This window comes from Mobula hypostoma, chromosome 10 (genome assembly GCF_963921235.1).
Source record: "Mobula hypostoma chromosome 10, sMobHyp1.1, whole genome shotgun sequence".
NCBI lineage: Eukaryota > Metazoa > Chordata > Chondrichthyes > Myliobatiformes > Myliobatidae > Mobula > Mobula hypostoma.
The window spans coordinates 95,692,176-95,709,987 of record NC_086106.1 but is presented as its reverse complement, the minus strand read 5'-3'; the positions used below and the strand labels follow the sequence as shown (position 1 = coordinate 95,709,987).

Genomic DNA, 17,812 nt, shown 5'->3' with positions numbered 1-17,812 from the left:
TGGCAGGCTTTGGAATTCTTCTTTGGAATTGACATGATGTGGTAAGTTTTTAGAGGTAATCTACAAAATCACACTTAAATATATTTTAAATTTAGGAAATAAGACAGTAAAATGTGAAAATAGTTGTGGGGGCCAAATAATTTAAGGTACTATACATTGTAGTGTTATTGGTACAGATTATGCTAATAGTTTGGCATATGTGCTGGTATATTATAGGTCACACACACGTTAGAACAGGTCTCAGACTTTCTGGTCAAGCTCTGCTATCAATGTCCTGGCTGTAGTCTGTCAATGGACTACTCATTAAGTCCATTGGAGAAGCAAGAACTTCCAAAGATTCTCCAGTACTTACAATGGCAAATGCATTCTTAGTTAGAACTCGTCTCCATTCATCTGAACAGGGATCATAGGGCTGTGGAGATGAAAGGGAAGAATAAGGAATGTCATATTTTCGATGTACATGTTTGATAAATAGCAAAAGTGGGACAGGGCTTTATGGTCAGTTGAATATTTTCATTTGAGTTTTACAGTCAGGCTTGAGTTTTATATTCATCCATCTTCACCATCAGAACCTACACAGCCTACTGCAACTAAGCACCTTACCATTTGGCTCAGGGATGATCTGTGGCAGTGTGATAGGCTACGCAAATCCAGAATAGTTAAATTTGGTGAAAAGGCTGCAAGTGCAGACAACCCCACTCATGAAATATGACTACTTTTGAAAGAATTTAAAATTACTATCTCCCTACTTTAAAAAAAACCTCAATCAATACATATTGCAACATAATAAATATAATGGAAACAAGAATTATAGTATGGTATTCTTCCTGTATCAACAAGTCTGCAATTACATGGTTACAGATAATACACTATCATGAAATTTTCAAGGACAGTAATGTGCAATGTATTATTCTTTCACTAAACTAAGATGCATTCATTCACTCTCACAGTTAAATAACGCTAAATAACTATAACAGAAATCAGATGACTCGTTATCACCTTCTGCTTCCTTTACACTGTAATTGTAAATCTTCAACTTTTGTGTAAAACAGACTATGCCTCCTTTGCCTTAACTTGCAGGGTAATCTTCAACTTATAAGCAAATAAAATTTACAGCATGGCATAGCAGTGTTCCTTGCTCCCTGTGATTTCATCCTCTGATTATTCAGCACAGGCCAATCAATTAAAGTGGTATTAATAGCAAATCCTGAAACCGGACACATATTCATTCCTACCTTAAACTATGAACTCTTAACAGTTTCCACCCAAGCCATCCAACATTAGTTACATCAGCTGAACAAAAAAAAATCAGTCAAGTTATCGTGAGACTCCCAAAATTCGTTTATTTGAATTTTAAATTCCATATGCCCTACATACTTCACATTTTCTAAAAAATATGGTCGAGTTGAATGCACATACAAGAAATCAGCACCCAAAAAATGCTTTAAATAAACATAATTAAAAGTACAAAAAATAATTAAATGCAGCTCAAAATTATGCTGCTCTACAGGTGTTATGTGATATACCACAGTAACATGGTATGAATGATTTTTTTAATTACATGGTATTTTAACTAGTTCAACTTTATTTCTGTCACATAATACCAATCTCCATTTTATCCCGGCTTCCCAGGAGCATGAAATAATCAGAACCAAAGGTTTAGAATGCCTCTTGTGCACCAGGATTGCCCAGAACGTTTGTCAGCTCATTATTTTCATAGTTATTGCGAGAATGGCAAATAAGGAAGTAGCTGAATTGGACCAGTAATGTGCCATGATGAGCAAGATAAATCAAATCTGTTTTTATGTAATGACAAATATGGGCCAAAATATTCAGAAAAATTGTTTCGGTTCTATCATCGATCTTTTACAAATAGACATCAATTAATTTAACACCTTAATCAAAAGGGAGAATATCACAAATGTCTGGTGCTAATCATTACCTAATCCTTTAATTTTATTTTTAAAGGCAGGATACAGTAAAACAGATTAGCACATTATGCGGCTGCAATTGTAATTAATTGGATTTTTACCACAATTCAGTGTCTGGCAGGGACAATAGAGAAAGCATAAAGGATACTGTAAATATTGATCAACACATTAAGGGATCTTTGATACCCAACTGAGACACTTTGCTTTAACATCTACTCCAAAAGTCAGAAACTCAAATACTAAAGCATATGTTTAATATTGCTCTAAAAATGAATTACTTTCTACTACTTACAACACCAAAAAAATCATATGGCCCAATTCTGCTGCAGTAGCAGAATAGCAGCCGTTGCTCAAGCACTAGTATAATACTTGCAGCTACTTCTCATTAATGATGACAGATGGACCAAGAGGAGGTTTAGCACTGCAGGCAGCACTTATCGGGACTGAAACTCAGCCACAGACAAACAATCATTATCAGTATGACGGTGATAAGCCATGAAGACTGGGAATGGATGTTTCAAAAGCTATTGAGATTAGATTGAACTTTGGTACATCAGCAAGATGATATGCAACAAATACAATCTGGAAATTATTGGAACTGCTCAGGATTGACAGGGTGTTGAACATGGAATATTTTGACAGATTTAGACAAATTGTTTATTAGTGACTAATTTACTTATTCTTATTGATTAGAATGCCATTAGGCTACAAATCTGATTTTGCAAAACTGAGAGTGAAGGAATTCAAGGATTCCAAACATATGATCTCTGAAAGTATGAGTCCATGTTGGGGTGACTGCATAAGAGAAACAAAGAGGAAAGTGGGGGGAAAAATTGAACAAGGAAATAATTTGTTTCCATAATACAATGCGAAGAAACTCAATTGGTTGAAGACTATTAGCAAAAAAATAGAATTCAACAACCAAATTCCATACTCTCCACTTAAAATACAAACAGTTCAAGCACAATAACCAAAAATGTTGTCCCCATATCAACTTGTCATATCTTCTTAAGTAAAAGCTCAAATTTGATTTCATATCAATTCAAGTGATTGAGCTGCTTTAGCTATCCTTCATCAAAACCAGTTCTGAGCACTCCTCTTTGAAAATAAAAGACAATTCAAATATTTGATTCATTCTTGAATGGATAAATAAGGGTCTTATTTTAGCAGAAGAAAAATAAGCAATACATCGAATGTGGGAGGTGAAACAAAAAAAAGAAATGGAAGAAAATGATGAATAGAAGCCCCAAAGAAATCCAACCGTTCATGAGTGACTTTTAAAAAATATATTCTGGTGTAACAACAGTAGGTTCATTTCACTAAAATAACCTTGATTTCCCCAAAAATTATGTATCACAATCATTTCCATTAAGATCAAAGGACTTTTAACAATTGGTGGCTAATCTGAATGAAAAATACTTTTAACAGAATTAAAGCACTTTTTATTTCATAATTATCACTCAGGGATTCTAGTATTAATGTATATTGCATCTATGTAATGTAATTTTCATTTTATATACCTCAGTGTAACCATTTGTTTTAAAACATCAGAACAAAGGGAAAATGATCTCTTGATCAGAAGTGCACATTGCAAAGATAAAAGGGCAAAATAAAGTTTCTATCTGAAGTGCAAAATACTCATCTTTGCTGTTTAAAGATGCAACATAAAATTTTTATACAAGAGAGCATGTCTACAGAGTAAAGTTTACAGGGAAGTACGTAAGCTGCACTTTTATGTAGGTCATTCATTTTAAATGCAAGTAAAATCATTATTTTTTTTCTTATTCTTTGTGTAAATTTAAAACTACAAACCATGTTACAGAGGGAATGGGAGGGAACTAGTAGAAAATGCTTACAACACCACAGACCTTTTCTACGAGAATTCAATCCCATTTTCTTTGTAATTTCCTGAATATATTACAATTCAAATAACTGCCATCTCCTTTCTGTTTATATTGTTTTTAAGATTTGGTTGGCACATAACTGGATTAGTGATTCACAAATGTTTGAGCCCCACAATGGGAGAATTTCAGAAAATCTGAAATTTTAAAGAAGTATCATTTTGTTAACCACAAAACCAGTCAAGCGTTATTGTTGTTAATAACAATCTGGTTAGTCAATGTACTTAAGAGAAGAAAATTCGCTTTCCTCACCTTGTCAGATTTGTATGCAACTTGAGACACAACAAATTCAATTGTCTTCATCTGCCTCTAGTTTAAAATGACTTAGCAAACCACTCGGTTTCAGGCCCAATTAAGAAAAAGAGGCAACAGCCCATTAACAAGTCAAGTTCTTTCTTGCCCTGACTTGTCATGAAATCTGACAATCAGGTACATGAACACAGTAACGCACAAATTCACTTTACTCTTCAAGCTATCAAATCATGGATGGAATACAAGTATTTTTGCAATATTTTTATATATAATGAAATTCTTGCAAAAATTTTGCTACTTTTGTTGCCTGTCCAATGACTTAGTGTTGTGAAGGCAAAAAAAAATCCAAATAAGTTGCAAAAAAACATTTAAAGTTGTTTTAGTACTTGTTAGAGATTAGAGCATTAAGCAAAATAAATTTTTGGAATATTGATGTTTCAGATGCAAAACATCCCATTATCCCTTCATTTTCTTTGCTTTTTCCATTTTGCTTCTCATTCAAGGCCTGAAATAACAAGTTACATTGCAAAAACAAAAATATTCCTGGAACGTGGATTTACTTTGTTTTGTCATTACACAGCACTTCAGTATTAATAGCTTCCATGAACATGCACCACCTCAGTACTGAATTAGAAAGCATTCAAGCTGAGTAACTGGAGAAAAAATACAATGTTGTGTGGAATGCAGAAAAGCGAGATTTGGGCCAAGACAGATTGAAGTCAATTAATAATTCAGTAGCAAAAGAAAAATCAGTTACAAAAACACTATTGAAATAATGGAGTATCAGAATATCTCAATGCTAAAAATGTAGTCATGTAATGAAAACTCACCTTGCTAAGAGTCTTGAAATGAATTTAATACATTTTGTACCTAGTCTTAATTACCAACCATTACAAATTCCATCTTCTGCCAGCTGCAGTAAGGAACGAGCTTCTCCTCTTCTAACTGTAAACCACATACAAATAACCAGAAAATAAACTAATAGAAATGAGAAAAACAAATGGTGAAGGACTTAATGGCGCAAATGTACGCCAAAGATTAAAATAGCAAATATTAAAAATTTATTCACATTTCAAAAGTTTTATAAAAGTAACCATACATCACAGATAGCTTGCCAAAATAAATAGACTCCAAAGAATGAGACAATAGATGGGCAAAAGCACCTTTTTTTTTAAAGGAGGTTCTAAATGGAAGAGAACAGTTGGGGGAAGTATCAGGAAGAAAATATGAGTGACCAAACCATAGTGAATCAAATTCACAAAAGCTCAAACCCAAGATTGCACATTCATTACTCAACTCAGAATCAAATGACATACTGATAACAACCCAGACCAATTAAAAAGAATGGTAAAATTAACTTAAACGTGTATGCTAATATTTTAGAAAGAATCCAGAATAAACATTGTTATGCACAGGTGAAAGCCAAGTGCAATAAGCAGGACAGAGAGCATTTAATATACAGTTCTACCCTTAAGTGGAAAGTGCAGTATGCAAGACAAGAATCTTCACAAGCAGGCCTCAATAACAAGACATACAGGTCACAGGATGTACTATAAGCAATATGTAACATAAAGACTAAAGTCAGTTAAAGCCAATTACACACAGTATACATGAAGACAAAATAACTCCAAAAGAACTCATGTACAGTGGAAGGAAAAAGGGATTCCATCTATATCAGCTAGCACCTTCTACAAGTTTGAAACTCTGTCTCCATCCAAGATACATTTACAGTGAAATACAAATTTTTGAACAGATTTAGAATGGTATACTTTTCGTCAAGTAATATTTATAACCGACGAGAACACTCAGGACCCTAGTTTAAGACATAGAAAGACAATTGCAAACTGATGGTATTTACAATGAACTTTTAAAGATGAAAAGTTTGCATTGCAGAAATGAAATATGGAAGTTTTTGAATTCATTGCTGTGTTCAGTACAGTTAAACACTTTACTATTTGCTTAAAACTTCTATTTATTGTGAAACACACTGTCAACACAAACAGAAAATATTGCCATTTTCTTTAGACGCATATACTCTGGTTTACCTCTAGCCACTTCCACTGGCAGCCAGGAAATTCACTGATCAATATGTTCTGTACAAGATTATGCTTTTGTCTTTCACAACGTACTTTTCCATATCCTATGACAAGACATCGTCATAAGGCTGATAATGCTATTTTTAAAAATCGGAAAAATATTGTTGTAAAAGCATTATGATTCACTTTTTCTTTGAACAAGAAAAGAGCAGAAAGATTTGTGCATTAACAATAACAACCTTACACATTCCGTGATTTAGTATTTTCCAATGAGCCAGCAGTTAGTCCCAAACTCAGGGTGGGTCTCATGTGCTGAACAGTCAACCATATGATGGAAGTACCCAGCTGAGTAAACAGCACAAAATTCAGAGTGGGGCTATGGACACTCACGGCTTGCAGATTAAAGTTTGAAATTGACACTTGGATGAATTCATAATTCCATCTGTCTTCACTAGTATTAAGAATTATGATAATCTGTTACAAACAGGAAATTTGAGTTATATTTATTGTTTAAAGTATAGGATGGATAAAGTCTACCAACTATGAGAATAAACTCTGGAATGTCAACACTTCAGTTTAGTACTAGTACTCAATAATACATACCAAATACTCTAAAAGAAACCAAAATATTAAACTTAAGTAAAAATAGAAATGCAAAGCCAGGCAGTATCTGTGGAGAAAGAAAAAATGTCAAAAATTCATATTGATTTAACTTTGAGCAGCTTTTGCCAAATTAATCATTCTGAAATGTTAACTTCTCTTACCAAATGCTAGCTGATACACTGCTCATTACATTTGTGCATAATTGCACACAGCTTAATATACTAAAATGTTCCTTTTTTAAATGAAAACTAAAATATGCAAAATAGTTTTGCAATTATTATAGATTATAAACAGGAAGAACATGTTCACCACTTACACCTAATAATAAAGCAGTCCTCAAGCTCCAAGAACAAACCGGTGTACGAAACTGAGAGTGGAAAACCAGTTTTATTGTTTTATATTGTTGAATGCCATCACTCCATTGCTCACTAGAATATTAATTTTTAAATATATTCCACTTACGGGTCAAAAACCAACATTCATAAAAGGGGCAGAGAAATGGTAGTAGCTTTTTGCTTCATTATTTACAACTTGCAAAAGGTTTCCAAAAGGCAACAATGTGAAGTAGAGAAATTACTGAATACCCAGAACCCTGCTGACCATGTGTGTACAATAACATGATCTTGGCACTTATAAAACCAAATGTTAGACATGCACAATGGAAATGAAGAATACAAATATAATGGTGCAACTAGCAGAACTGCTGCATCACATCTTCAATCCTGATCTCCAGTTTTGCGTGCAATTTACAAATTCCTCTGGTTCCTTCCCAGAGATATGAGTTGACACTGCTAATTGCCCCTTGTGTACAGAGGTAGAATCAGAGCAGTTACGTAGAAAATGGGGAAAATTAAAAATTGTGACTGGTGTAAGTAGCTGCCTGATGGTCAGAGCAGATTCTTGGGCCTAAGGGACTGTCTAAAAAAAACTGAAGGAGATGCCAAATAGTTTAAGAAGATACTCAAGTATACATGAGACATATTTATATAAATTCTCTCCCTGATTACACACACCTGACTTACGGATACTGGTACATGCGAGCAAGCACCTATAAACAATAAATTCAAATTAGAACCAAACAAACGCAAGTCTTAAAAAAGTCTGTTTACATGTAACCTATCTGCAGTAATCAGAGATCATTGCCTCAAGAATACAGGCTGCTAGTTTCACCATGGTACATTTGAGAGCTGGTCTGGAAATTGACAAGCAATTGTTTTTAGTAGTACTTGTGCAATGATACTCAAACAATGTGAAATCCACAGAAGCTTAAAGCCCCTCAGAAGCGGCTGTGAAACTGGGAAAATACTGATTCTGTACAACTGCAATGAGGCAGGGGTAGAAAATAGAAGTTCATGATAACTAGCCCTCAACAATATCATTCATTATAATAATATAGAGCTATGGTGAGCAGAGTGATTTTGCATTATTTTCTGACTATGAGCAAAATCAACCCACAGACATAAAAATGGAATCCATTCATAACCCAGAGACGGCCTGCAGTACCTTTCATGTTCTACGACCACAGAGCACTTAAAAGTGGCATGCATTCAGTATTCCTTAAGAAATTTGAACAAACATCTCATTAATAGCAAAGTGATAATGATAATTATAAACTGGTTTGGTGACAAAGGGGGCAACTCTTGTAAATTTACTTTTTAAATTCAGTAATTGTTGAATTTAATATCTCAACCAAAACATGGTACTTTCAGCACTGCATTATAGCCTTAGTTTTTGACAGTACAGTATAGTGATTATGCTGCACTGGAATATCTTTAATGCTTGTGTTTGCAGTGAGTTTCAACCAATAACCCTTGCACTTACAGGCATTAGAGTTGACAAAAGAAAAATGACTACAATTAATAACAAATGTTCGACAAAATAACATTAAGTATAAATTAAGGAAAAACTTAACAAAACTACAAAATTTCAAACGAGGACCAAACACAGCTGACAGCCTTACATTAAGCATGTGCTTGTTGCGTGCTAGTAACATAAACCTCTGAAAAATTGATGATCTCAAAGTAAATCTTTTTATACAGTGCAAAAATATAGATGCCTCAGTGGATTCACAAATGGTTTAGTTATGGCTCTTTATAACTTAACGAATAAATGCAAAAACTCCATTCCTTTCCATTAGCAATCATTTCTGAAGTGTACTCAACACTCAATCTGCAAAAAGAAAATATGCTGAAATTAGTTGTTTTTGGAAGTTGTTCCACCAGAAACAGGAACATCAGCATATCAAAACAGTTGAAATAATCCTGCATGAAAATTCTGAGATCCAAGAAAATCAATATACAGCCATGTGCAGGCAGTAGACTGCAGAATCAGTGGGCAGATTAAGTCCCCACCCCCATATAGATTGCTTAAAAATGTGGTGTCTAATATTCTTCCAAAAGCATACAAGTTTACATTCCTGCAAAAGGGACTCGTCAGCAAGTTATAGCAAATTCAATATGTTAAGTTTTGTTGCATTTCAAGTATTTTATCAAACTCTTTCAATTGGTTCTGTCGGATTTTAGTGTTTGTAAATCTGCATGCTCAATTTTTAAATTTTATTTATTTTTATATGAATTTTATTTCTCTATCAATCTGAACTTTCTTTTGGAGATTCAAGTTGTTTGATAAAGTTGACAATAAGATAAACAAGGACTATTCACGTTTAATTTATTTACAATTTCATTTCAGCCGAGACCGTTCTGGAGTACTTGATGACAGGGATAATTTTCCACTGTCTACAGTGGCTTCCAAGGTTTAGCAATTTATCCAGCATCTGAAAACTGGCAATTCAGTCAGATCAAATTTAGTCTGGCATACATGGTAAACTAGAGGTAGGAAAAAAAGGCAAATAAATTACAAATAAAGAGAAATCATATTTGGCTGTATAAACAAAAATCAGTTTATTTTTCTAACTTCTTCCCAAAAAAAAATCCATTAAACCTTGGTCATTGAATAAACATGCAGTATTTTGAATGAAAACTACATACATATCTGTAAACTTCTTTTGCTTAATTGCCATTTTCTTGAAGCTGTTTTCTTCAAACTGAAATTTTCTGGTTAAACACATTCTCCCCAACACATTTTAAAATTGCAACAAAAACTTGACACAGAAGCAGTATTCAGATTATACCAATTATGAATCTTCCCAAGTCATAAACGCTTCACGACCAGTGGGGTGAACATCAGTCTGGAATCTAAAGTAGGAAATCAGAAAGAATGAAGAAAACAGTCCTCCACACAATAATTCATTAGGTAGTGTTTTGCAAACTGCAAAACCAACTGAGAGTTGTACAACTGGTCAAAGAAGTGGAAAGTTGAACCGATTTCCAAAGAATCGCAGGAATGTACCATACAGAAAACGGTCCTGTAGGCCCACCTCATCCATGTCATCCGTGATGCCCATTTAAGCTTAGCCCACTTACCTGCATTAGACCTATCAGTCAACAACTTGCCAAAATATTGACAACTTTCAAACATAATTATATCTGCCCCACTACCTCATCTAGCAGTTCAAACTAAATATTCACCATCCTCTTATGGAAAACCTACTCAGATATCCTACAATTCAATTTTCTTAACCTGTGCCGTACTGTTTTCAATTCTCCTGCCCTCAGATGATTCTAACCATCTATACTGTCTCGCCCCTCAATAAAAACTTCCATCAAACCATATCTCCTTATGCTCCAGTCAGGATACACCCAACCTATCCAACCTCTCGATTTTACAGCCTTCATTCCAGGCAACACCTTGGTTAATTTCTTCTGCACTTTCCCTATTGCCACTAAATCCTTCCCGTGGGCATTACTGTACACATTACTCCAAATGCAGTCTAAGCAGTGTTTTCTACGACGACAATGAGGTCTCAACTCTTACACTCAATGCCTTAACCTCCAAATTCAAGCATTTTTCCTACCCTATCAACCCCTGTTACCGGTTACAGGGAGCAATGCCATTTACTTTATATGTCCTACCCAAGATCCCAAAAGTGCATTAACTCATCTGTGTAAAACATTAGCTGCCATTGGTCCTCCCAACTGTCCAGCTGTTCCATCTTATCTAAGAATATCAATTTCATATTTCCTAACTAGACCACCTACAAATATCTGTATACATTACAAATGTCTCAGCACAGGTCACGGTAGTAGACAAATTGTTACATATTTCCAGTCAAAAAACAACCCTCCCAACACTACCATCTGCCTCTTAAAAGCAAGTCAACTTTGGATTCAGTTTGCCTCAATTTTTCTGAACCAGCTTACAATTCAGGACATTGTCAAAAGTGATTAGTCCATGTAAGCCATGTTCACTCTGCCTTATCAAAAAAAGATCCCCAATGATCTTTGCAGCACAAAACCAACTTTTAATCCTTCACTGCCTTTTTAAGTCAACATAAATCCTGTCTCTTAGAACCTTCAACAATTTCCCTATCACCGGTGGATGGGCCACCAACCTATAGTTTCAACGCTCATCCCGACTGCCATTTTTGAATAAGAAAACATTAGCTATCGAGTCTTCAGACACTTCACCCATGACTGTCAGTGGTACAAGTCCCTAGAGCCCCAGTAAACTCCTCTCTTGCTTCCTGTTGCATCCTGCGACAAATCCATGAAGCTGTGGGGATTATCCACCCTAATCTGCTTCGTTATTTCTAGTATTTCTTCCTTGCTGATAGCTATGGGCTGATGAATATTACTGTACCCTTGCCTTTTCCCTTTAGCCTTCACGTAATGAGAAGTATTCATTTAGTAGCTCACTCAGGTTCCTAATTTCTATGTATAAATTACCTCCTGATCCCCAAGGACTTTTTACTTCCTTAGCCATCACTTGTTTCTAATCCACTTAATGTTTTCGGAATCTGCTAAATCCCACTCACCAAGTAATTTCTTGAGTTTTCTCCTTTACCCCCATGAATTTCAAGTGATTTGATCAATACCAACTATTTCCAGCATCTGCAGAATTCCTGTTGCTTCCAACACTTGACATATGTTTCCTTCTTTTCCCTGATTAAACCACTGAAATAAACAAATTTAGCCTGAATAAATTAAGTGCAGAAGAAAAAGACTCATGACAAGAAACACTAAGGTAAAGGTGAAAATAACTCTTATTTTCTGAGGAACAACACGGTTAGAGGTATAACTACTAGGAACTTAATGTTACATATATTCTGGATTTTACAGATGTTTTTGTTTGGATAGTCAAATAGAATACACTGGCATGGAATGCCAGACAATTGCATTGTTAAACCTGAGTACTGGAGCTCAGGGATCTATCTAATTATCTCCATGACATTTTTCACCAAGTATCAAACCCAATTTTCAATGAAGCAAATAAACAGTTTAGTCACATTTTCATTTTTGTTCTTGCCCAAGATGTTCCGACCTACTTGTGTTTTTTGTTTTGAAAGCATCTCTCACCAAATTAAAAAGCACTTCCAAAGCAATCTTTTTCAGGTGTTGTTTATCCAGTATTGATAACTTCACTACCTAGTGCAAAAATATATCTCCACTATGCTGCTAACAGACAACTTGATTAATTTCAGCTGTCTTTTAAGTACGAAAAATTCCTGAATATTTGTGTAGATTTGGTTCTCATTTAGCAGTTTAATTTCATTTCTCACTTCTCTTTTCCACACATTTAAACCAGTTTACGATTCTTTCAATTCCAGTTTTAATCTCTAATTGTGCTAATAAAACTTTCACCATGAAGGCAGCTACTCATAGTCAAACACACTTTAACACTCCCTACTTCTCAACAGTTTCATTGCAGTCATTATTTGTTCAGATTCCATTTCTCATTGAACTTGGCCTTTTTGTTTACTGCATTTGTTCGCAGTGGAAATGTGCTGTGGACATTTGCAGACTCTCCCCCAATTTGTTCTACTCAATTTCTTGGGAGTATAAAGTAATTATTTCCCTTGTCAATAGATTAAAAATCTGATCAGAGCAAGTATCACAGATGCATACCCTGATCTGAACGTATACATTACCTTTAACCCAGGAATTCATGGGTAAGCCAATTTTTTTTAAAAATCACAAGTTGCTGGCGATACACAATCGCTTCTTCACATCAGCTGACATGCATAATGATTACGGACAAACTCCTGTAACAGTAGATATGCTACAATCCATAACACAAGTGTATTAATGAAAAATGAACAGATCCATAAAGAATCTAAGTATCTAAAGAAAAACAGACATTCTGAAGTAGCATTAGAAAAATCCATTCCTATATCCAGAAACAAAATTTGCATGCGGCAAACATGATTAATGGAAGGTGGAGACAAATACCTGATGGTGTTCACAGATACCATGAATGAATGCAAGCACCACAGACATCACAGTATAACTTTTTTCCAGAAACAACCCAGCTCAAGTCTGGAAATGTTACTAGAATTAAAAATTAAAGTTGGTGAGCAAAGTTAGGCATATAAGGCAGCAAAAGTTGGATGACTGGGAAGCTCTTAAAATTCAACAAATGGCAACTAAAAAGCCACAAAAAGGGAAATAATGAAACACGAGGACAGACTCACCAATAATATAAAACAGAACACTGAAAAATTTGTCAGTTATACAAAGATTAAAAGGGAGCTTAGAGTTGATATTAACCACTGGAAAATTATGCTGGTGAGGCAGTAATGGGGGACAAAGAAATGGCAGATAACTTAATGGGTACTTTGCATCTATTTTCACTGTGGAAGACACTAACAACATGCCAGAGGTCCATGAGTACCCAGGGAGCAGGAGTGAGTGTCATTGCTATTAACAAAGGAAAACGTGCTAGGCAAACTCAAAGGTGGGTGAGTCCCTGGACCAGATGGACTACATCCCAGAGCCCTGAGAGAGGTAGCTGAAGAGATAATGGATGCATTGGTCGTGATCTTTCTAGAATCACTTGATTCTGTCATTGTCCCAGAGGACTGGAAGATTGCAAATGTCACTCCACTCATTAAGGGAGGAAGGCAAAAGAATGGAAATTATAGGCCAGTTAGACTAATCTCAGTGTTGGACTGAGGTACGGATGAGGTTTCAGGGTACTTGGGACACTAATGATAAAATAAGTCAAACTCAGCATGGATTCTGTAAAGAGAAATCTTGATGATAAATCTGTTAAGCGTTCTTCAAGTAGTAACAAGTAGGGTGGACAAAGGAGAGACGGAGGATGTCATTAACTTGGACTTTCAGAAGGTGTTTGATAAGGTACCACACAAGGCTGCTTCCAGTGTATTACAGGAAAGATGCTGGCATAGATTACAGAATGGCTGACAGGCAGGAAGCAGTGAGAAGGAATAAAATGGCCTTTTCTGGTTGGCTGCTGGTAACTAGTGGTGTTCTTCGGGGGGGTCAGTATTGAGGCAGCTACTTTTCACACTGTTTGTCAATAATTTAGAAAATGGAATTGATGGCTTTGTGGTGAAGTTTGCAGATGACGCAAAGATAGGTGAAAGGGTGGGCAGTGCTGAGGAAGCAATGCGATTGCAGTGGGACAAGGAACGGGCAAAAAAAGTGGCAGATGGAATAGTGTCAGGAAATGTACAGTAATACATTTTGGCAAAAGGAACAATAGTGCAGACTATTGTGTGAATGGGGAGAAGTTTCAAACATCAGAGGTGCAGAGGGACTTAGGAGTCCTCGTGCAAGACTCCCAAAAGGTTAATTTACAGGTTGAGTCTGCAGTAAAGGCAGCAAATGCAAAGTAGCCATTTATTTCAAAAAGAATAGAATATAAAAGCAAGGAGATAATGCTGAGGCTTTATAAGACACTAGTCAGGCCACACTTGGAGTACTGTCAATAGTTTTGGGCCCCATATCTCAGAAAGGAAGTGATGTCGTTGGAGAGTCCAGAGGAGGTTCACAAGGGTGATTCCTGGAATGACGGGATATCAGCAGCATTTGGCAACTTTGGGCCTGTATTTACTGGAATTCAGAAGAATGCGGGGGATCTCATTGAAACCTACAATAAGGTGGATGTTTCCTATGGTGGGGGTATCCAGAACTAGAAGGCAGAAGGGATTTTTTTTAAGCCAGAGAATAGGAAATCTGTGGAATGCTCTGCCAGAGACTGCGATGGAGGCCAAGTCCATGCGTATATCTAAGGCGGAAGTTGATTGCTTCCTGATCGGCTGGGCATCAAAGGGAATGGCGAGAAGGCAGGTGCCTGGGGTTGAGTGGGATCCAGAATCAGAAGTGATGGAATGGCATAGCAAACTCAACAGGCCAAAATGGTCTAATTCTGCTATGTCTTGTGGTTTTATAGTGTGGGCAAGTGGCCAAGTGGTTAAGGCATTCGACTAGCGATCTGAAGGTTGTGAGTTCCCACCCCAGCCGAGGCAGCGTGTTGTGTCCTTAAGCATGGCACTTAACTACAGAGTGCTCTGCAGCGACACTGGTGCCAAGCTGTATCGGCCCTTGCCCTTCCCTTGGACAACATCGGTGTCGTGGAGAGGGGAGACTTGCAGCATGGGCGACTGCCAGTCTTCCATACAACCTTGCCCAGGTTTGTGCCCTGGAGAGTGAAAACTTTCCAGGCATAGATCCATGGTCTCGCAAGACTAACGGATGCCTTATGGTATTATAGATAGCTGGCTTATTAGCTTTGTAGAGAATGTGCATAATCTCATAGCATAATTTTTACTTACGATTTGGTTTCACGTAGTATTAGCACATGCAGACCACATTGATCTGTGACAAGCATCATCTTTAGATTACTTTTCATATTTGAAATTATGAAAGAAGAACTACAATATCATCACATATCAAGTACAAATGTGCAGCCAGTGTTTTTAAAAAAAAAATCATGATTCCTCAGAATGATTTCCATCAATTGTATGTGGACAAAAATATCAGATTATAGTATCATGACTAAATAGAAGCATATGAAGTAACATAAACAGAATCAGTATCAGGATGGAAAAAATAACTAATTAAGCTATAAAAGCATTTAATTTATAACTTTCATAAAACCATTGGGAAAGCACAGAAGCACTGGGGAATAAGCTGAAGAAAAGTTAGCTGGGAATGCTCCAAACCTTCGTAATGAATAAAGTAGGGAAACAATGCCTTTGAAACAATATATAATAAAAAAAAATTTCTGCAAGCAAACTTTAATTGTTTATGTATTTATGGATACAATCGACAGTTAAAACTACTTGGGAGATGTTTGCTGACTGGACTGTGGACAGATCGCCTTGACATCAGCTTACAAACTAACTGAAGCACATAAAAAGTTTGATCAGTAATGGTTGAAAAAATGGAATCAATGGCTAACTATCAAACTACATTCTACCTGATCATTTCTAGTACAGAAGTTGTGAAAAGGGAAGTAACTATTGACTGTAGGAAATCATTGCAAAAAAACTTGAGGGAAAGACGTATGAAGAGTAAGTATGGAGTGAGCCTGTTTCTGAATCCACACGTTCTTCCATTCAGCTATTATTGAATGATTAGCTTTCTATCTTACTGGTATCATTATTTTTATTTTGAATAAAAACTGATTTGGCAGTTTTAAAATATTTCATGAAACATTTCTTTCTCTGATCCCATTATTTTTCCTACCATATACAATTTCGGTAACCCACCTGAATGGTGGAGCAGGCTCAATGGGCCAACCAGCCTATCTTATGGTATTAAACTACATCCACTAAACTGTAAGCAGGGCAACAGATTTACAAGTTATCAAATGTGTGAAGAGCAAAGGGAATAAAACAATATTCGTTAACTGGCAAACCATTTACAAATTGAACAATTTAGTGTTGGATAGACTAACCTGTCAGCTTCCTCTGATGAGTCATATTTAGGTTTGGGAAACAGATAAAAATTCTGACCATTTACAAAATTACAGGCATTTTCTGAATAGAACACCTGCTTAATTTTTTCCCTTTATGTGCCAACTTCCAAAGCAAAAAGTCTGGTTTCACCTATACACAAAAGAATCTTAATATATTCCTACCAACTCTCTCAGTTCAGTAAAAAGTGAAGAATAATTAAAGTCAAAGATAAAAAACTTCTCGAAGTATGGAATAAAAATACCGCTCAGTAATGAACTGAATAACTTTAAATATTAACAGGAAAAAAAATCAGGGCGTAAATGAATACATTACAATACAGGAAAGATTGCCGAGAACTTTATTTGCACCTTAAAGCGTGTATTGCAACGTATACCAAGCATCCGTGAACAAGCTCGAGGGTATCAAGTTCAAAAAGGTGGGTTTATATTTGATTTATTTTCCTGCAAGCCAGGTATATGTTCCAGAGACCCGATGAATTTTAATTCTAATGCCCCCATCCCACAAATACAAGTTATTCCTGTTAAATATTGTCAGTAGTTAGAAATATTGAGCTTTTGAACTACCAAAACCAGAATACACAATATCCTTAAAAGGCCAACACAGCATGATATGATCAATGAACCTCAATTCTTATCTATTTCATGTCAAAAAAGCTTAAGCCCATTCCACCAAACTCAAATGCAAACCCACCTATTGCCTACATTTCCTCATCCCAATCCCCATCTATATTTAAAATACCAAGCATATCAACAAAAAGCCTACAGCAATACAAAATAAAAACACATAGGCCATTTGAGATTCCAATTTTACTGTCTGAAATCACTTAAAAAAACAAAAATCACAAAAGACAAAATCGTTCCAGAAGACTGTTTCATTGAAGATGGTACTAGAGTAGCTAAACAAATATCAAAATAGTAACATCTCAGAGAGACTTTTTGTCCAAATTCTCTGCAACTTGTGCATTACATTATGTACATTTTAGATTACTGAAACATATCATGCACATTCACTAAATACATCCAACAGGAAGTTAAAATAATATTTGAAACAGTAAAATACCAAAAAGACCTTATGTACTAAAGCTCATTACAACTGATACAATCTGCAAAAAAACTTGAGGCAATAAGTGGAATGGCTAAAGGCTACTGGATATTTTCAGGTCTGTATTTAGTATCTACGGCGTTTATTTGCACCAAACTCTCCAACTTGATTTCCACGGGGAAACCCAGCCGGGCTCCCAACCATCGGTCCACCCATGTTATTTGCTTGACCATCCATATTTCCAGGAACAAATCGATCATTAGG

At 35.8% G+C, this 17,812-nt stretch overlaps 1 protein-coding gene across 5 annotated transcripts in view; it reads right to left on the bottom strand.

Annotated features, from left to right (window-relative positions):
- Positions 1–17,812, bottom strand: part of LOC134353053 (non-POU domain-containing octamer-binding protein-like) — a 100,432-nt gene that overhangs the window by 13,498 nt on the left and 69,122 nt on the right. For 4 of the 5 annotated variants that reach the window (XM_063060894.1, XM_063060893.1, XM_063060895.1 and 1 more), the window contains one exon: positions 1–17,812. This exon is cut by the window's left edge. The exons of the other annotated variant lie outside the window; for it this stretch is intronic. In XM_063060894.1, the coding sequence (XP_062916964.1) occupies positions 17,675–17,812 (138 nt within the window). In that variant the 3' untranslated portion in view covers positions 1–17,674. 5 annotated transcript variants of the gene reach the window in all.